The sequence below is a fragment of the Plecotus auritus genome (assembly GCF_963455305.1).
Source record: "Plecotus auritus genome assembly, chromosome: 3".
NCBI lineage: Eukaryota > Metazoa > Chordata > Mammalia > Chiroptera > Vespertilionidae > Plecotus > Plecotus auritus.
This window is the reverse complement of record NC_137772.1, coordinates 16,575,184-16,596,663: the sequence shown is the minus strand read 5'-3', so window position 1 is coordinate 16,596,663 and position 21,480 is coordinate 16,575,184. Positions and strand designations below refer to the sequence as shown.

The 21,480-nt window shown below is 48.0% G+C and overlaps 1 protein-coding gene across 5 annotated transcripts in view; it reads right to left on the bottom strand.

Moving 5' to 3' along the window:
- Positions 1 to 21,480, bottom strand: part of DLC1 (DLC1 Rho GTPase activating protein) — a 460,437-nt gene that overhangs the window by 2,840 nt on the left and 436,117 nt on the right. For all 5 annotated transcript variants that reach the window (XM_080661952.1, XM_080661951.1, XM_080661954.1 and 2 more), the window contains 10 exons: positions 15,971 to 16,034; positions 11,657 to 13,086; positions 11,050 to 11,226; positions 7,623 to 7,782; positions 7,308 to 7,506; positions 5,232 to 5,445; positions 3,331 to 3,445; positions 2,364 to 2,582; positions 1,359 to 1,576; positions 216 to 389 (listed from right to left, as the gene is read on the bottom strand). In XM_080661952.1, coding sequence (XP_080518078.1) covers positions 216 to 389; positions 1,359 to 1,576; positions 2,364 to 2,582; positions 3,331 to 3,445; positions 5,232 to 5,445; positions 7,308 to 7,506; positions 7,623 to 7,782; positions 11,050 to 11,226; positions 11,657 to 13,086; positions 15,971 to 16,034 — 2,970 coding nt within the window. The remainder of the gene's footprint in view (positions 1 to 215; positions 390 to 1,358; positions 1,577 to 2,363; positions 2,583 to 3,330; positions 3,446 to 5,231; positions 5,446 to 7,307; positions 7,507 to 7,622; positions 7,783 to 11,049; positions 11,227 to 11,656; positions 13,087 to 15,970; positions 16,035 to 21,480) is intronic.

Genomic DNA, 21,480 nt, shown 5'->3' with positions numbered 1-21,480 from the left:
ATCCACATTACTTTAGCGCCCTATTTTCTAAAGGAGCGAAAGTAGGCCGTGGTACCCAAAGGCCAAGGAACACGAACGTGTTACTTAAGCACCACTCTTCCTGGAGTAACCAAGATGCAACATGTACTCATTTAAGCCATTCTCTGCACCAGGCAAAACGTCTCAGTCTTCTCCGTGACCCTCGCCATGTCCAAAAAACCAGAACCAGAACATACCTTAAGTCAGCTCTGCACATGTAGGTGAGTTTGGATTTCCCTGACCCGCAGGGTTCGATCAGATACCGGGACAGGAGCACATTGACCCTCACCCCCACCACAGGTGCCCGGTCGTGATCCACGGATGTGAGTAAAAGGGCACATGCCCCCTTGGGTAAGTTAGTCCTCCATGTCCTGTCGAGACAAAACCAGAGGAAAAAATAAAACTTCCTGGAAGCCAAATGGGGCCTCACTCTCAGAGACACTGAAGGACAGGCTCGGTGGCCGTGCTGTGTGATCCCGTCCCGCGTGAACAGCATCCTGAACCAGTGTGCGAGGACTCCTGAACGAGAGCTCTGTCCAGAGCCACGTCTCCAGGAGGTGGACCTGCTCACACAGTCAGCGCTTTCAAAGAGAACCAATCTGAAGTGTGACCGGAAACCATTGTAACATTTCACAGCTGCCTGAGAGCGAAAGCATCCGAATGAATGCTGCTCTGTTGGAACAGTTCTGGACTAATGATGTGACAGTTCCTCAAAGATTCTTGGAATTCCTCTTTCAATCGTGTCTCCAGAGAATTACGAATCAGATATAAATCAGCCTCCACTGCAACCCCCTGAGAACCCGGGTGTTATTTCCTGGCTTCTGCATCCGTCAGCTACTTCCAACAAGAACAGCCACCCTAAAAGGGGGAAGCATCTGCCACCAAGCACATCCCATGGAGTGTGCCTCTCTTTCTGAGCTCCAGCCCAAGGGTCCAAACCATTTCAGGGATGAACACACTACTGGAATAAAAGTAGATCTATTTTTCATATTTGCAAAGGCTCAACAATTTTATGGAGGCATACATTCTATTGGGAGTAATTTTACCATCTTATTCAGCGACCCACAGGCTCATACTGACCCCAATCATCAATTTGGGCCCTGCCGGTGTGGCTCAGTGGTTGAGCATCGACCCATGAAGTAGGAGGCCACGGTTCAATTCCTGGTCAGGGCACAACGCCCGGGTTGCATGCTCCATCCTCAGTAGGGTGTGTGTAGGAGGCAGCCAATCGGTGATTCTCCCTTATCATTGATGTTTCTATCTCTCTCTCGCTCTCCTTTCCTCTCTCTGAAATCAATTAAAAAACATTAAAAATAAAAGATCAATTCAGAAGCTCTTACCTCAAAACGACGTAGTCCCGAGCAGGATGGGGTGCCATACTGTTCTGAACATACTGGTAAATTTCAGTCTGACTGTCCAGGATCTCGATCACTTTTGAATCTAACAGGTCTACATCCCAGAGGTGCTGCTCTTTAAGAAGGCGCTTCAAGATTTCCTCGGGCATCGCAGGGACTTCGATGGTCGACCTCCAAAGCCTCAGAGGGGGTCCTTCACTCACCTGAAGAGAGGACGCACCTTTCAGGGCTAAGACAATTCACACACACCCAGACTGGGAAGGCAACTTGCTAGCTCGGTACACGGTCATCCGTTTGGAGGCTAATGATCATCTATGGCTTTAACAGCTGCCATCCCTGAGAGTTTGGCCAGAAGTGAACAGATCCGCTGGGGTCACCTCAGGTTCAAACTGTCCCATGTTCCCCTAGAACCCATATCAGGGTTAATGCAATGAAGCAGGATCTTTTATTTGCACCCCAAGTCTGCATGGCCATCCGGACTGCCCTCCTGGTTTATTTCTTTAAAGGTGGTGGAGACAGTGTCAACAAATACCTGTGGTGGGCCTACCCTGCTAAGCCACCCAACATGTGCCCGCCCTCACAGGCGTGCAGTCCCAACGAGTCAGCTTCTCCCCTGACAGCTCTCCGCTCTTCAAAAGGCCAAGAGTAGAGTGGAGCGTGCAAGGGGATTCTGATCAAACTATGGAAAAATCCAAGCCGGTTCTACAAGGCCTAAGCCCAACACCACTAGTCAAACACTCCAGGGCACTCTGGTGTGATGCCGTGGAAGCAGGACTGCATTAGCTGTTCGATTCCTCTGATAAGTATTCCTCGCTGGGCTGGCTTCCGCTCTTACCTGGGGATCTGAATCACCTGGCCGCCCAGCTCTGCAGGAGAGGGGATGGGTGCCAGATCCCCACGCAGAGCTGTGTGGGTAACAGGGTTCGTCTCTAAGGAACCCAAGCCCTGACCCCTGGAACTCAACTGGCTGACGACAGAGGGGTGACCTACCTTCTTATAGGACAGCTCGGCCTGCTCAGACGTGGAGCAGCTGACCCAGCCTTTGAACTTCTCTTTGACCTCTTTAAACAGGCTGTCCACGCAGTCCTGCAGGAAGTGCTGGTAGTCAGCGGACTCATCAGTGCAGAGGCGTCCCAACGCTTCGAGAGTGAGAGGCTTCAGTTCTTGCTCAGTGTAGGAATTGCGACATCGGCTCATTTCCTCAGGAACCTGTGAGGAACACGAGACCAAAAGGAGGTTGGGAGGTGCCCCAGCCGGTCTGGCTCAGTGGATAGAGCCCCAGCCTGTGGACTGAGGGGTCCCGGGTTCGATTCCGGTCAAGGGCACGTGCCCAGGTTGTGGGCTTGATCCCCAGTAGGGGGCGTGCAGGAGGCAGCCAATAATTGATTCTCTCTCATCAATGATGTTTCTATCTCTCTCCCCCTCTCCTCTCTGAAATTAATAAAAACATATTAAAAAAAAAAAAAAAAAGGAGGTTGGTCCGCCTGCGCACACTCTAGTTGTCCAGCAGTGAAGTGACAGGGCAGAAACAAGGCTGGGTCCCCAAGATGGTGCAGGCAGTCCAATCCCCGTTCCCAACAGCTGGAGGATGTCCCTGTCCACCTCACACGCTATCACGAGGCTATGGATACCTTATTTTAGTGTAAGGTATCTGAGAAGTCATGTAGCAGGTAAGTGACTAAAATAGGCCTTACGCTGATGAAGGCACGTGTCTCAGATACAGTATTTACTGCACGTAATTTGCTTTTATAAGGAGTATGGAGGTAGGCATTTCATTAAGCATACTAACTATACTTAGCTTACGTAATAATATATATAATAAGACACTGTTGGGTTCTCTATATACTCTCCAGCTGGGGAAGAGATCTCTTGGTAAGATGCGACCAAGTATTGCACCTACAATTTCGTCCCTACCCACGTTATCCTTAACAAACAACAACATCCCCCAAATCCTTACCTGGAAAAGCTTCTTGCACTCAGCAATCATATGGGCCAGCCCTTGAGTGGCAGCAAGGTTTTCATTCAAATCTTTCTGATCTGGTTTGCCCAAACTCTGTTTTCTTTGCATGACCCTAGGCAGAAGAAATAGGAGGGGAAAGATTCAAATACTTACATATTTTTAAATCAATGTGTAAGGTGAGGAAATAAACAGCTCACTGGAGCCTACCTGCCATTAAAGGGTTCAAGAGAGCTTTATTGTTTTTTAAAATTTATCTTTATTGTTCAAAGTATTACAGAAGTCCTCTTTTTCCCCCATTGACCCCTTCTGGCTGACACCTGCCTCCTTCCTCCCCACCCCCACCCCAGACCTATTATCTGTGCCCATGGGTTATGCATATATGCATAGAAGTTCTTTGGTTAATCTCTCTTCCCACCCACCCCGCCCAAGAGAGCTTTACTTTGGTCACTAGAATTTTTCAGTTTTATCAACAACACACAAAAAGAAACATGAAAGAGACTGTTTTCAATGATATCTAGGCTCTTTAAAGCCAACACATTAAGTAGGTTCCTATTTACATAGTGGAGCTTGTAGGTCTATGGATGTGTGCTGGGGAGGGAGAGAGGCAGCTAAGAAGGGTGTGGGTGGGAGGTGCCGGGAACTGGGGTAAAGTGTCCCTATTCTTCCCAGTCTAGATAAACAGGGCCCCTCCCAAAGGTGAGGGGAAATCCATTGTTTCCTAAAGGTTTTGCTTTCATCTTATCTGATCTCTCTCTGCTGCTCATCTCTGTTCTCTATCCTATTAAAGCTGGAACACTTGGGGGATTGGGTGTGGGCTGGTGTGTGGGGGGTCAATGGGAGGAAAAACGGGGACATATGTAATACTTTCAACAACAAAGATTAAAAAAAAAAAGCTGAAACACTTATCAACAGTCAGAAGTAATTCAAGGATCTTTAAGCACTGCCTGGCTTCCAGAAGCCAAACTACTTCAGCTACCACAAGGCCCCTGGCTTCTAGCTCAGAAATGTCTGTAGCAGTCCCCCAGAGCTGAAGGAACGGGATCAGCGTGATGGACCTGGCGTGGGAAAGGCCAGTTAGTGACTGTCCCCCGCCCCCCCACCCCCCGTGAGGCCTTTATGAGAAATATTCTCAGAAGTCAGATGCTCCAACTGGCTCTGCACTTCTCCGTTTCAGGCATGGGCCAGCTACTTCCTCAGCTGGCCTCCCTGCAGCCCCACTTTCCTCTCCTGGAAAACGGATACCGACGTTATCATCCTCACCTCCTGCGATTGTTCTGAGGGTTAAGTGAGAATTTTATGAATGTCAAGGGTGCAGTCTCGTGACTGGGACGGAGTTAAGGGCTGAGCAAATATCAGCCTTCGTTACTTCCCAGATTCGCCTGCTGCTTCTACAGCCACTCCCCTCCCACCTTGCAGGCATTGAAGGAGAGACTCTGCAAATCATGGGCTGGACCTTAACTTGCAGGCTCCACCTTATGCTCAGTTCTCTTAGCTCTGGCTACTTCCTCTCAGTTGCTGGCCCAGGCCAGGAGCTGGGCTCCTCTGGCCCCGTGGGTGCCAAGGCAGGGCTCACCCCCCGCGCACCCCCCCCAGATGTTTAGGTCAGTACATCTGTGACTCTGCTGGCAGAGTATGATGGCAACATCACAGAGGGCTCTGGGGGGACACTGGGCGAACACTCCCATACTCCCATGCTGAAGCATGAACCTACTCTCCCCCACATCTAACTAGAGTGTCCAGGCAGTCACACACCCAGGGCTAGGAAGACAGGAGGGTCACGTGGGCTGTGAAGGAAGAAGATCCGTCTCCTATTTGCTTGACTTAGAAATGAATCCATGAGAACATGGGGACAGCCCCCGAAGGAAAGCATGATGCACGTGCCCCGCCCCGGACCCTACCTGGGGGAAGAATTCTCTCTCTTCAGGGTGTTGAGGTGGAAGAGCGAAGGCGCTAGGCACACGGCCAGGTTGGTGGGCGTCATCTGGTTCTCCTTCACAGCGGCCGTGACGTCGCTCAGGAAGTACAGGAGCGTCTGCAGCACCTCCCGGTTCTCGTCGGGCAGCAGCATAATGGCGGCCTTGATCGCCTGGAGGCGCTGGTCCTTGGGCACATCTGCACAACACCAGCATTTTCCCCATCAGCTCAGCGACTTTCCATGTACATCGCAAGGAAATGTCCCAAAGCAAACACACCAGCATCAAAGACCTCAGCCAGCCCTGAACAAGCACTCGCAGAGAGTGTACTCGAGGTTAATATGGAAGAAATTAGGGCTGCACCAGCGTCACTCCCCTCAAGTATTTCCTGCCGGTGGAGGAGGTAAGACGTTTTAAACACCCACAATGCCAACAGACTCCTAAGCCCACCTCCGGGTTCAGCTCCCCACGAGGCCTGTTTGTTCCGTTTATAGAACGCCTTTTCTTTCCAAGTACTTCTTAGAGACCCCTAATTTATCATTCTCAATTTCTGAAAATAATATGCGCTTATGCTTTGGTTCAGTGTCAATAAAACATCTTATCTAAGGTATGTGTCAGAGGGTAAGAACGGAGGTTTCTTCGTCTTTCCTATAAAATGTTCCGTATCTCCGGGGACTTTCACACTTGGAACTGAGCTGCTCATTCCTGAAGTGGAAAAAGGAAGCTGCTCAAATATTCAGTCCATCTAAACGACAGACATATTTGACCAGCGATTTCTATAAGCTTTAGAAAGTCTACCGAGAGGCTCTTATAAAAACACACGCTGGAGAACGAGGCCCATAAACTAATACACACGTAGAAAATGCTGGGCCCAACCTTCAGGGCTCCTTTTCCAGGCAAATCTTTCTTTTAAAAAGGCATGTGGTGGAAAAACCAAGTCACTCAAACGCAGCGCCATAGGACAAACTGATTAAACAGCTCCATGGTTACAATGCATAACAAATACCTTGGTGGGGAAAATGTGACCTGTGTTTTCATAAAATCTGAAAGGATGAAACAAATAATGAAATAATCCAGACCAGCTCCATTTCTCATGAAATAGAGTCCAATGCGCCAGCTCCAGACGATGTGAACACTACGGGGAGCTGCTTTCAAATGACAGGGCCGTACTCCGACACAGCCGGGAGAAACACAGGGCTGTGGAAGCTGTGACCCCGAGCTTCGTCATTCATGTAGATAACTGTTTGCTTTAAGCTCTACTTAAAAGTGCGAGGGGCACGGGCATTGTTTTCCCAAGTATTTCTGGCAGAAGCCGAGAAGAAGAGCAGAAAAGGATTATTTATTCATTGAACATCAAGATAAAACACAGACACCTGTGAAATTTTAAACACAACAGGTCCTGCTGGAGGGATGTGAAGCAACTGAAATTTCCATACAGAAGGTGGAGAGAGAGAGACCTTGGTACCTGCCCTTTTAAGCTTCTTAGGTAACCCTGTTCTAGAAACGAATGAAAGACTGAGCTCCGGGATCAGAAGGTAAAAATGTACAATTGCTCCAGTAACGAGAGAATGATGACAAGGGAAACTTATTTTTGCATTCCATGGGTATACAGAACCCGATCCACAAACGAGGAGGCAAAGGAGAAATGGATGACGTGTGTTTCCAAGAGGCCATCAGGTGGGTCCAAAAGAATGACATCAAAGGAAGCCAGAGGTGCCCGGCTGGTGCAGCTCAGCGGCTGAGCATCGAACCAGGAACCAAGAGGCCACCGGTTCGATTCTGGGTCAGGGCACATGCCCGGGTTGCGGGCTCGATCCCCTATGGGGGCATGTGCAGGAGGCAGCCGGTCAACGATTCTCTCTCATCATTGAAGTTTCTCTCTCTTCCTCTCCTCTCTCTCTAAAAAATAAGAAAATCAAAAAAATATTTTTTTAAAATTCAGAGAATGCATATAAAAATCTGGACTTACGGTTTCTCTTTTTTAAAAAAAGGAAGCTAGAAGTTTCAGTTGGTCCCATTTCTTCCCACCTCCAACAGGGTTAAGATCCAAGAACAACTTACATTGGTAGATCTGTAGGAAGGTTTCCGAGAGTTTGTTTGTCATTAGTGGCTCCGGAAGATCTCGAAAATACTGCTTCAACATGTCGGCCACGTCATAAGCAGACTGCCCCTCGTAGTTGACACAATCGATGGCACTTTCATTCATCTGGCGCAGGGCCTGGATCCGGGATTTAACACCCGATTTTCTGAAGAGCCCAACCTGTTGGAAGAAAACCATTAAGGGTTGAGATGGAAGCTACATCTTCACTACAGAACTCGAAAGAGAAGCATGCACCCGATCTCCCACGGTCACGTGGGACCTGCAGCGGCTCTCACCTGATCCAAACAATGGTTGCGGAGGTAGCGCATGGCCTGCTGAATGCTCTGGGGCAGGGGCTGACCCGAGCGCTGCACGTTGACGGTCAGAGGGACGCCAAACACATTCCGGTCCTTGTAGTCTGGAACCTTGATCCTTTTCATGAACTTGGGCACAGCCCTATTTAAAGAACATTGGTGGGGAGGTGAGATGTTTACTTGTCTGCCTACTCTAGTCCATCTCCGCAGGTAAACCCTGTGGGCCCTAGAGCGGTGTCATGAAGGTGGCTATTTAAACGTAAATGAAATAAAATTAGAAAATCAGGTCCTCAGTGGTACTAGCCACATTTCAAGCACTCACTAGCCGTTTGTGGCCAGCAACGACCCTACTGGACTGTGCAAATTTAGAACATTTCCGCCATCCCAGACAGTTCCACTGGAGGTGCTGTGAGAGGTCTCCCAGGAGTGCGGGCTGTGAGGCCAGTCACCCTTCCTCAGCTGGGGATTCTCCTTCCACTGTGAACTCAGAGAATCGGGTCTATATTATTATTATTATTATTTTTTTAAATATATATTTTTATTGATTTTTTTACAGAGAGGAAGGAAGAGGGATAGAGAGTTAGAAACATCGATGAGAGAGAAACATCGATTAGCTGCCTCCTGCACACCTCCTACTGGGGATGTGCCCGCAACCAAGTTACGTGCCCTTGACCGGAATCGAACCTGGGACCTTTCAGTCCGCAGGCCGACGCTCTATCCACTGAGCCAAACCGGTTTTGGCTATATTATTTTTTTTAATTGATTTTTTTTTTTTTTAGAGAGAGGGAGGGAGGGAGAGAAAAACACCGATTTATTGTTCCACTTATTTATGCATTCATTGGCTGATTCTTGTATGTGCCCTGACTGGGGATCGAACCCGTAATCTTGGTATATTGGGATGATGCTCTAACCAACTGAGCTACCTGGCCAGGGGCATGCTGACTTCCTTAAGGGAACTGATGGGCTTCCTTAGCAAATGGTGGCATGGGAAGAAACAGAGGCAGAAGACACCCTGCCAGACCCTCCTTAGGTGCCTCATGACAGAGTTTGAAAAACAAGTTCCCCTTTGTTGTGAACATGGACAAGAACAATTTCTAAGTTCTTCATGAGAACCAAAGTGTTTAGGGTAAAAAGGGTCAGCCCAGTGGCTGACCCATGAACCAGGAGGTCACGGTTCGACTCTCAGGCAGGGCACATGCCCAGGTTGCAGGCTCAATCCCCACTTGGGGGTGGGCAAGAGGCAGCCGATCAATGATTCTCTCTCATCATTGATGTTTCTATCTCTCTCTCTCCCCCTCTTTCTTCGTCTCTGAAGTCAATAAAATAAAATAAAAAGAAAGGAAAAAAAAAGGATCAGGTAAGGCTGGATGACAGAAACAGCAAATACATGATGCTGGTCAAACACAGGGACACCAACTCCAGAGCTCAACAATGGGGCCACGCTAATGACCTGACATCAAAACCACTCTCCAGCTGCTGAGCTGGAGGCCATAACATCTTCCAGGGCCTAAGGAAGATGGGAAAGAACAAGGAGGGTTTTGTAGCCTGGTGCCCGCTCCCTGGAGTCCTGAAAGCAGGTCCGCCCCGCAGTATCTGCAACAGCAGGAAACCAATGTCATGCCTTTAACGCTGTCAAGCTCTACAAACGACCTCTGTGAACGAGACACGAAAGGGCCAGGACTAACAGGAAAAGAATTTTGTGTCGAATTTCTCCCTGCTCCGGGGATCCCACAATGCGAGGCTTTTACATTTGGTCTTGACTCACTGGAAAAACTGACCAGAACTCAAGAAGCATTATGGACTTTCAGATTCTTGAGGGTTTGGTGGGAAGGGGGTGGACAACTCAGAAGCGAGAATGTGAAATATGCAGTTTTAAATAGCCAGCGGGGAAATAGGACTCTCCGCCCAGAGGAACACGGCAGGAGACGTGCGGCCTTGACTTCTGGGTGCTTACCAACAGCCACAACACGGCACTGTTTATAGCTGCAGGAGAGGTAGAGCCGAGACGCAGGGCCAAATTTGTATTTCCATACCGTTAAGTATACGGTATCACGGCTAGGAGTGTGCATAATACTGGCTTTGTCGGGGGACCGAAGCCTGGCAGCGGAATGTGCAGAGAACACATTACGATCTCCGCTGAGAATCTGAAGCATGTGGGGATAAACCGGTCAATACTTATTTCTGTCATTCAGAACAAACAACTCCTGTATTTAGCAAGGCTCACATAATAACAGCCTTTGAACAGGAGGGGCTTTGATGCTGAAGTTACACTCACTACGAGTCCCGAGAGGGGAGCCGGTTCCGCTGCTCTGCTGACTCACGGGCAACTCCGCCTCGCTACAGCACGCCCCATGAAACGGGCCGCTCCTCGTTTGTAGCAAAAACAGTGGTTGTGCAATTGGGTAACAAACACGCAGGTGAGTGAGAACACTTACGCATACCCAGATGACACCGTGGAATGCGCTGGGATGTCAATCTAGGGACATGTCTCTGTTTTGCACGGAGAGTAAAAAAGTTAAGATGTAGGTATTAGGTCATATCCATGACCCATCCAGCCCAACAGTTATATACCTGAGGGGCAATATCTTCACACGTAATTATGGATAGTCCATGTGTTAAATTTTTTGTTCACATAAATTTTACTCTGTAATATTTTAGATTCATCACCATGTAAGAGTATTTGTTGGAAAAGATAGAAAATCTTTAGCACAGGCAGATTTTTGAGTGATGCTGTCAACAGTCACATCAAAAATGCTTACCAGGAGCATACAATAGGGTATTAAAGCCAAGAAGTGTACATCAAGCATTTTAACGTCAGTCTCACAGCATCATCTAAACTACATTTTTCCGCTGGGCCTGTGTGGGTCAGTGGTTGAGCGTTGACCCATGAACAGGAGGTCACAGTTCAATTCCCAGGCAGGGCACATGCCCAGGTTGCAGGCTCGATCCCCACTTGGGGGTGGGCAAGAGGCAGCCGATCAATGATTCTCTCTCATCACTGATGTTTCTATCTTTTTCCTTTCCCCTTCCTCTCTGAAATCAATAAAAATAATTTTAAATTACATTTTTCCTTCCTTCTTTCCAAAATCAGATACTGCACATATATTTACCTACGATGCGTTACTCCTACCTCTGCACAATTCAGTGGAGGAGAGATGCATTCTCGCCCCATCCATTGGCAATTTGTCACTGGGAGAGCGGAAAACTCAACCAACCAACCCTTCCGGCAAGTCCCTACAGCTCATGTAGCATCAAATGGGGCTGCAGCAAGGCAGAGAGTGACTGCGTTGGGATGGTTAGCTAAAGATATTAAAGCGATAGGACTGTCATATACTCAGTGTCAGGACAGTCTGAGGACCTGAGCGAAAACATCTTCAGTCAGGGCTCACGGAGCAGTTTAAACTCTTACCAGCTGAAACCATGCTTGTTCGAAGGCGTGTATTTCTCCAGCAGGGCCGTCAGCTTCAGGAGCGAGTACTTCTGCAGCAGGTTCATCTGGGCCACAGACTGGCAGTTAATCTGCAGTGACACCGAGTTTAAGCTGGGCCGGTGAGAGCTCTGGAAACTGTGCCACCTCAGCCGGTGCCTGCGGGAGAAGAGCAGGGAGTCAGGGAGTCCAAGGCGCTTGCAGAGGCAGGCACCGGTCAGCAGCAGGACTGGCTTCGTGTCTAGGGAACTGAGAGGACTCAACTTCGAAAACAGCATAAAACCTACCATCCTCACCACTTTGAAGTGTACGGCTCAGGGGCGTTCAATACATTCACAGGGGTGGTTGCACAACCACCACCGCCCTCCATCCACAGAACCTGTACTTTTTCCCCGACTGCAAGTCCACACCCATTAGACAATATTCATTCTTTTGGGGATGTCAGCATTTCCCGGTCTGCCTCTTTCTTCGGCACATCCATGGCTACGAATGCCAGGCTTCAGTGACCCTATCTCCCCTACACAACAAGCAGAAGCAGTCCCTCTCTGACTCCCCACCCCCAATCCAGAGAGGGAACAAAAGCTCTTACCTGTTGGACCTTGTCAGGGAGGCTCCAACCCCAGAATCCCTCCTCTCCGGGATGTCAGAGGGCTCTTCAGGTTCGTTCAGCGAGTTGCCTGTGCTGTCCAGGTCGCTGGGCGTGGCTCGGTCGTTGTCCACATCCAGGTGTATCTGTTTGGGAGAGGACGGGCACGGAGAGACGGAGTCCAGGGCTGAGTCCGAGTCTCCCTCGTCCGAGAACTTCTCCGACCACTGGTTGACTATCCTCTGCATCCCATTCACGTGGTAGAGGATGTCGTCCAGCTCGGGGAAGATGTCCTCGTTCTCCAGGTCCGCCAGGTCCCCCGAGCTGGAGTAGAGGATGGAGCCCGGCACGTTGTCGTAGATGCTCAGGCGGCTGCCCATGGAACTGGAGGAATTGCGTCTCTTCAGCTCCTTGGGGCTGTCGCTGCTGTTCTCCCTCCTCAGGCTGATGTGGCCCGGGCCGTGGAAGCTTCCCGTCCTCCAGTTCACGGAGCTGCTGTTCCCCGAGGGAGAGAAATTGCCGTTGGAGAGGGCCTTGGGGAAAGTGCCAGGCTTGTGATCTTCTGGGATGTAGAACACCGTGTCCTCGGGGTACCTCTCGCGGTTCCTGAAGTTCTGTTCCACCACGTTGTTGAATGTGGACTGGCTGAAGGGGTCGAAGCCCTCCAGGTACATGCCCACCCGCTTGTTGCAGGTGCTGAGGCTCCGGGTCCGGGTGACGGGGCTGGGCGTGCTGACGGCGCTGCTGGTCTCGGACTGGCTGCTGCTGCTGCTGGTCTGCGTGGAGTTGGAGACGCTCCTCTTTCGTACCAGGGGGACGTTGATGTGGTTGCCGTTGAGGGCGGAGATCTCCACGCAGTTCAGCTGCTTGAGCTTGTCCTCGTCCATGCCCTCCTGCAGCACGGGCCCGCTGATGATCAGCCCCAGCTTGGAGGGCGCCTTGTGCTTGCCGTGCTGGGAGCCCTTGAGCTTCAAGCTCTCCATGCGCCTCAGCAGGCTGCGTGTCTTGGACTTGGCCGTCTTCTCGTGGCCCTTCATGCTGACGCTGAAGCTGGACAGCTCCTTGGGGGAGGGCAGGCTGCAGAAAGAGTCGTCATTATTGCCTACGAAGTGGCTGGCGGAGGAGCAGACGCTGAGGACCGAGTTAGTCCGGGGTGTGGCCGTGTCCCCGCCGTGGGGCACATGGGCGGGGAGGCTGCTGGTGCTGCTGAGGCTGCGGACAGAAGCCACCTCCTGGCGCTCGCTGAAGTCCGTCAGCATGCTCTCGTGGCTCGGGGCGCCCTTCAGGTGGGGATCCTCTGGGGACCCCGGGACCGTGTCCTGCTTTGGAGAAAAGACATCAAACTCTTCCAGCCGGGACCACCTCTTGCTGTCCCTCTGGAAAGTCCACTTGCCACTGATGGCACAAGGCTCATCCTCGTCCGAATCCTCACTCTGAAAAGACAGAATGAAGCCATTGGTCCCTGGGACGGGCACACCGCAGGGAGCAGGACATGTGCTGAGGGCCAAGGGTCCGGGAGGCTGCTTATAACAGGGTTGACACTGCCCCCCCCCTTCCCTGATATATTATTATTTTTTAAAAATAACAACTATGTATATAAAGAATGTCACAGGAAAAAGCCTGACCAAGTGCTTGAAATGAAATAAGAGTCATTTGCCCAGCTGGCATGGCTCAGTGGTTAAGCATTGGCCTTTGAACCAGGAGGTCATGGTTCGATTCCTGGACAGGGCACGTGCGCGGATTGCGGGCTCTATCCCCAGTGTGGGGCGTGCAGGAGGCAGCTGATCAATGATTCTCTCTCATCATTGATGCTTCTGTTTCTCTCCCTTTCCCTTCCTCTCTGAAATCAGTAAAAATACATTAAAAAAAAAAGAGAAATAAGTCATTTTATGGAAACGGGGGCTATCGGCTATTCTTTAACTGCTCACAGGAACCTTCTGAGGTCTGTGGAAATCCCAGGCATGCGAAGTATTTCGAGCTGGAGTCAGCAGCGGGAAGGACTCCCTCTGCTCCGCCTTCAGTGCTGCTGTGTGTTGATAGTGTGTGTTTCTATTCCCTTTTGCAAGTAAAACGGTAGTTTTCAACAGTAAGAAGAGGGGTGACTGAAGTCTGCAGCCACCCTACAAGGCCACAAGCTCTCCTAACAGACTAACAGAGACACCAGGCAAGGGAAGCCATTGCATTTCCGCTTCAGTCCAATCCGTTTCACTCTTAACCTGTTCTTTTCCATTCCCTCCCCCGCCAGACAGCGGGGCTAGAGCTAAAGCCAAAAGTGTCCTGTGAAGTTTCAACCTCAGACCCGCTCCGGGCAATTTAACAGGCTTCCCAAATACCCAGGCCTGACAATATGTAACACTCACAAACGCTAAGTAACATCTTTGCTGATTATGCTGGACTCATGGGGACTCGGGGTTGTGCTGTAACGCAAGCTGCTGCATCTGAGCCTTTCAGGAGAAATGTCAAAAGGCACGCCTGATTCAGTGTGGTGCCTGTCTTTCCCACCGGTGTGGCAAATTCCACGTGACCCCCGTTTCACAGGACAATGAGTCAAGAGCATTAAATGTGGACTTGCTGGCTCTTCTCCACGGCTCAGTGGGTACCGAGGTTCCAGTCCATTTGTTTAAAAGGTTTAGCTCCCCTAGGAAGGCAACTTGGTGCAGGTCAGGGCCTCCAGGATCATTAAAATGCGAATAGTCAGAAGTATGTTCTTTGACCAAACTTATTCCTGTTTACTCTAATTTGTGACACTCACTCCCAGTACTACGCCCACTTCTTCTCCTAAGATCTCATAAAAGGGCCTCACATTTCAGACCTAGAAGAAAATACCATCTGACTCAGTTATGTGCCACCATTTGACCAGAATGTGTGGGATTTCCTGCCCTCCCTTCTCTCCCGATTCCTTTCCTCCCTCCAACACTCTTAACATTCTTTACTATCCCACAACCCGGCCTTCACTCAAATCTCTGCAGCTTCGAAACATATTGTTATATATGGGAGCTGGCTGTAATTCCTGTAGGGAGCAATGCAGTTTACCAGATGCCTTCAGCCCCATCCCTTTAATATGGTGTAGGCACTGAGTTAATGAGGCAGAATAGATGATTTTTTCAGATCAAAAACAATAGGAAAACTCAGAGATACAGAGAAGAGACTGGTGGCTGCCAGAGGCAGGGGGTTGGATGAAATGGGTGAAGGGGGTTAAAAAGTACAAATTTCCAGTTATAAATGAACTAGAGGCCCAGTGCACGAAATTCCCTCAGCCCAGCCTGCACCCTCTCCAATCGGGGACCCCTTGGGCGATGTCTGACTGCCGGTTTAGGCAGGGATCGGGCCTAAACTGGCAGTCGGACATCTCTCTGGCAATCTGGGACTGCTGGCTCCTAGCAGCTCACCTGCCTGTGTGCCTGATCGCCCCTAACTGCCTCTGCCTGCCTGCCTGATCACCCCTAACTGCTCTCCCCTGCCGGCCTGATCTCACCCCCAAGTGCCCTCCTCTGCAGGCCTGGTTGCCCCCAACTGCCCTCCCCTGCTGGCCTGGTTGCCCCCAACTGCCCTCCCCTGCTGGCCTGGTTGCCCCCAACTGCCCTCCCCTGCCAGCCTGATTATCCCTAACTGCCTATGCCTGCCTGATCGCCTCTAACTGCCTTCCCCTGCCAGCCTGATCTCACTCCCAACTGCCCTCCCCTGCCGGCCTCATCTCGCCCCCAATGGCCCTCCCCTGTCGGCCTGATCGCCCCTAACTGCCTCTGCCTTGGCCCCTACCACCATGGCTTTGTCCGGAAGGAAGTCAGATGGAGATGGCCAGTCGACCTGGTCTAATTAGCAAATTACCCTTTTATTAGTATAGATAAGTCCTGGGGATGTAATGTATAGCACAGTGACTCTAGGAAACAATATCATATTGCAGATTTGAAAGTTGCTAAGAGAGTAGATCTTAAAGTTCTCATCACAAGAAAAAAAACAGCAACTATGTGTGGTGATCGATGTTTAACTAGACTTATTGTGGGGAATCACTTTGTAATACATACAAATATCCAATTATTATACTGTGTGCCTTAAATTAATATAGTGTTATACATAAATTACATCTCAATTTAAAAATACAGCAGGAAAAACACAATTTATTGGCTGCCTGCAGCTAGTGGTCTAAATTATATAAAGCTACAGTCTTTGGTACACTTGACTGGTTTATAACATTAAAAATGTCCATGTTTTGGAGAACGAGGAAGACTTCATACACAAAAACCAATTACAAAACACATAATCGAGTTTCCGGTCTGCCCCCTTCCTCCTGTCCTATTATACAATTTAGATACTCACTCTTTTCCGATGAGGACTGATTTCCAGTTTCATCACCGCACATTTGTTTAAAGTATTTAGACGCCTACAGAGCAAAGAAATAATGTTAGCAAAGATACGACACCACTGTTGGGTGGATACATTTTTTTTCCCCCAAACAATTGACATGTTTAATGAGATTCTTTGAATCCATTAATATTTATAATTTAGAAGAGTATTAGGAAGTTCTTTAAAAAGTGAGTAGCTTCACAATTTCTCTATATTTCTTAAGTTTTTTCATTTAATTTTACTATTATCCTAGTAGAGTGAAATGGCACACTGCCATGGAAGGTGCTGTCAGGTGCTTTCTTACTCTTCATGGAACAAACAACTCAGTGACCCCTCGCCTGAGCCGTGGGGCAGCTCCACCCAGTAAATGCCTGTGACGTCTCCTTTCATAGAAACAGGCACAGCAACAAGAAACCAAGCAGAGCTGTTGGTAAACACTATGTTGTATCTCAAGTAAAAACTCACGTACAAAAATAAAACCATCTCCAACCAATAACCATCTCAGGCAACCTGTTTAAAAACTAGCGAGTTCTTATACCAAAAGGAAATCCAAGCCCTCTTTAATGCCCTATTCTTTTTACCACTTCCTGTTGTAGTATAGTAGAATGTTTGGTATAGTTACAGCAATAGTGCAAATGATTATTTAAAAATTCCTATACTGAAGCTTCAAGGATCAAAATCTTACGGAGTCCAGCGCTTGTAGACTTAAAATGTTCTTGAGAGTGATGATGATTCTCTCGTAAGTATAAAGTTTGGTAACGACTGAAAGTGATAATCATGGAACAATTCATTTTTTTAAGTGCTTGGATCAGATTCTGCTTCTGAACAGGAGTCATATTGTAGCTGAATATTTCTTTTACCCCTGCCAAACAGTAATGTTAAACTTAGGGATATAACTTAGTCTCATTGGAAATGAAATAGAGAAAAAAACACCTCACTGACAAATTATGAAATAGCTGCAGAAAGAAACCCTTTGCACACACAGGAATAAATGATATGCAAAACCCATCAGGCCCCAATTCTTTCTAGCGTCTTCCAGGCGATCATCACTTAGTCTTCCTCGAATGAACCTTCTGCAGTTTTGCACCATCAGTCTTCCAGTTTTTTGTTTTTTTTAAAATATATTTTATTGATTTTTTTACAGAGAGGAAGGGAGAGGGATAGAGAGTTAGAAACATCGATGAGAGAGAAACATCGATCAGCTGCCTCCTGCACACCCCCTACTGGGGATGTGCCCGCAACTAAGGTACATGCCCTTGACCGGAATCGAACCTGGGACCCTTCAGTCCGCAGGCCGACGCTCTATCCACTGAGCCAAACCGGTCAGGGCAAGTCTTCCAGTTTTGCTCCAACTGCAATTCTTCCGTTTTCATAGGGTACCAGCACTGAACTCACAAATTCAAACGGACCATGAGGCCTCTTCTGGCTTCAGTTTCTAGTCCTGCTCTTGCAACGTGTCTAACAGTTCTGACACACAGGAGAAGAGATAGTGCTTTTGCCTGCTGATAAGACTGCCTTTGATTTCACAGGTTATGTGGTAGGCTGTTTAGAGAATAAACAAAGATAACCCAGAGCACCTATGTTCAGGGAAATTCTCTTGGTTGACAGGAAGGGCAAGAAAATAAGCAGCCGAGAAGAAGTCCTCAGATTTTCAAACTAGTGCACGTAAGGTCCCTCTCTGAGTGACATCAGTACTCAGAGGACTTGAACCCACAGTGTGTTTTTTAGTTTTCAAATGTTATCAAGACTTAAAAAGAGTCTGGACTGGTTACAGTCTGTCTTAGGCCTGGGTTTCATTAATCACACCTGTAACCAAATATCCACCTGACTTCATTTGGGCTTTACTGGTTGAACAGTGTTTATAACCAGGTTTACTGGGCATGGAGGCCTATGGGGGTGTCAGAGAGGCTGACTTCACAAATGTTACATTTGAGTCAAATAAAAAAGACCCAGGAGGCGAGTTTTATAAAGGTCAATATTATCTTTTTCTGTTGGTAGTGCTGAACTAACGGCCTCTCGATTTGGAAGCCCAGAAGTTATTCCCTGTGTTTGTGGGGGATTCACTGCCCCTAGGACCTCCAAAGAATGCCCACTGGTGGGACCTTACCCACTTAGAGGTAACAGTTCCAGCTAGACCAGTTGGGGCTTGCTCTGAGTTGGGCACTATGCCTGTACCTAATATGTATTGTCCTCACAACAACCCTAAGGTATACATATGATTATTGAGCTTCACTTTATCTTTTTTTTTTTTTTTTAATATATTTTTATTGATTTTAGAGAAAGAGGAAGGGAGAAGAGGACAGAGCCCGCAACCCGGGTATGCCCTGACCGAGAACAGCACTGTGACCTCCTGGTTCATAGGCCAACGTTCAAACGCTGAGCCACACCTGCTGGGCAAAACCAGTATCTGCTTCATCCCTTTTTTGTTGTTGTTAGTCCTCACCCGAGGACATTTTTCCATTGATTTTTTTTTTTTTTTTTAGAGAGAAAGTGGAAGAGAGGGAGAGAGATAGGGAGAGAGAAGAACATCGATGTGAGAGAGACACGGCAATTGTTTGCCTTCCACATGTGCCCTGACTAGGGCCCGGGATTGAGCCTGCAGCCGAGATACATGCCCTTGACCAGAATTGAATCAGGACCCTTCAGTCCGTGGGCTGAGGTTCTATCCACGGAGCAAACTGGCGAGGGCTTCGTTCCTTTCCAAAATAAATGCCAATCGTGATAATATATGGGAGCAGCTACTATCTTAAGTATGATTCCTCAAATGAGCGGGCGAACAATGGTATTGCACCATCTGTCCAGAAGTTGGTCGTTCCCACCCCGGGGCCCTCACAGGGCTCAGCTCCACAGGAATGTGTCAGTCTTATCTGCTGAGCAACTTGTACCCTGCTCTGAGGGTGGAGGGAGCTCGGGTGGGCCAGCAAAGGTTCAAGAGCTTTGCTGCAGGGAGCTTCAAGCACCCTGATAAAAGCAGAGCAGGCGGGCTTCTGGGCCTCTTGATCAAAAAGAAAGCAGGGACAAGTACAAGAGAAGAGTGAGGAAAGAAGAAACAACTTTCCAAGGCCGGACAAATAAAGATCGTTCCAATTCTTAAAGAAAAGTGCAATTACTAAATGGAATTAGTGCAATTACTTGAAAAAAATCACTCGCTACCCTCTTAATAAACCAAAAAAGTAGCAAAGTGCAAACCTACAATACAGCAGGCTGCTTTATGTAGCTTAGGCATGTCAAGGGCTATTTCACAACAAAGTGCAGACTAAAGATGATGGTATGAATATCCATTATTTTTTTTTTTTAATTAATTTTATTATTACTAGAGGCCCGGTGCATGAAATTCAGGCATGGGTAGGGTCCCTAGGCCTGGCCAGCGATCAGGGCCGATATGTGGGGCGATCAGGGGTCCCCTGCTGGCACCCTCCTTGGCCGGCCTGGGGGCTGGGGGCAGCTCCTGCATTGAGCGTCTGCCCCTGGTGGTCAGTGTGTGTCATAGCAACTGGTCGTTCTGCTGTTCGGTCGATTTGCATATTAGGCTTTTATTATATAGGATTTTAAAATCCTCATCCAAGGATATTTTCCCACTGATTTTTAGAGAGAGTGGTGGGAGAGGGAAAGACAGAAATATCCACGTGAGAGAAACACATCGATTGGTTGCCTCCTGCACACACCCTGACCAGGGCCCAGGCCAGGGAGGAGCCTGCAACCGTAGTACATGCTCTTAAGCAGAATCAAACCCAGGACCCTTTGGTCCACAGGCTGACACTCTATCCACTGAGCCAAACTGGCCAGGGCTGAATATTTTTTTAAAAATATCTTTATTGATTTCAGAGAGGAAGGGAAAGGGAGAGAGACTAAAACATCAGTGATGAGAGAGAATCATTGATTGGCTATCTCTTGCATGCCCCACACTGGGGATCGAGCCTGCAACCCGGGCATGTGCCTTGACCAGGAATCGAACCTGGGACCCTTCAGTTCACAGGCTGACACTCTATCCACAGAACCAAACCAGGTAGGGCATGGATATCTATCGGTCATTAGATGATGATCACCTTATTTACGTAATTCTTTGGAGTGTTTACAGGAGTCAACTCCAAAGGAAAACAGAAATATGGAATATTTTCCAGAAACTCAAGAGACAAAGACCATTCATAAGCGGAATTCTAACCACAGGTGACAATCTGTATTACTGTCTTCAAGACTACACTGAATGTGACTCCCATAATCTTGGCTTTATCATCAAGGCTAGATTAGACAGCAAAGCTTGCAAGACTGGGACAACAGCCAATCTGTCCAAGGAAACAAATACATGAACCCCTTACCAGTGAGTATAAGGACATCGGTTAACACTCCAAATCCAAAAAAATGAGTAGTTCCATGATTATCACTTTTAGTTGTTACCAAACTTTATGCTTAAGACACAATCATCACTCTCAAGAACATTTTAAGCCAAAAGTCTCCTGCCCTACGTAGACTATGTTAAGAGATCAGCTCCTACCAAATTGTTGACCAAAGGAGCTATAACATCTGCAAATGTTTATAATAAATCTTTAAACAGAACACTAGTGTGGACATGGGAGGACTTGTAACATCTGTGTGTGTGTGTGTGTGTGTGTGTGTGTGTCTGTCTGTGTTGGGGGGTGATGGCAGGAAAGGAAAATCATGTAAGAATTACTTTATTTAAAGTAAATTTAAAAACGTTTTATTTAAAGTAAAAATGTCAAATTAAATATTTAATATTTTATTTTTAAAAATATGTTTTTATTGATTTCAGAGAAAAAGGGAGGAGAGATAGAAACATCAATGATGAGAGAGAATCATTATCAGCTGCCTCCTGCACGCCCCCTACTGGGGATGGAGCCCGCAACCCGGGCATGTGCCCTTGACCGGAATCAAATCTGGGACCCTTCAGTCCGCAGGCCGAGGCTCTATCCACTGAGCCAAACCTGCTAAGGCTTAATATTTTATTAAAGCAAAACTTCAACTGAGTTTCTGAAATGATATTAACATCTGCTTTTAAAGGCAACTACTCAAAGCCCTGGCCAGTGTAGCTCAGTTGGTGGGAGCATCGTCTCATGTACCAAAAGGTTGTGGGTTTGATTTCTGGTAGGGCATATGCCTAGGTTGAAGTTTCAATCCTCAGCCTGGTCAAGGTGTGTGAGGGAGGTAACTGATCATTGTTTCTCTCTACCCTCCTCCCCCATTTCTCTAAAAAAAAAAAAAAAAAAAAAAAATCAATGAAAATGTTGTCCTCGGGTGAGAATTAAAAAATAAAATAAACTACTCAAACTATCTCAACGAGGTAAAATTTCACACCACACTACAGATTCATGTTTGCTGGCCCTGAATTCCAAGGACGGAGAAGTAGATGGAAGAGGCTAATAGCAGATGAGATGAAAATAACACAATCAGTAAAACAAGTGTCTCCAGCTCCTCTGCTGACAGCTCGGAACCTGCAGCGCATTTCAAAGAAGATGCTCAAACGCCCC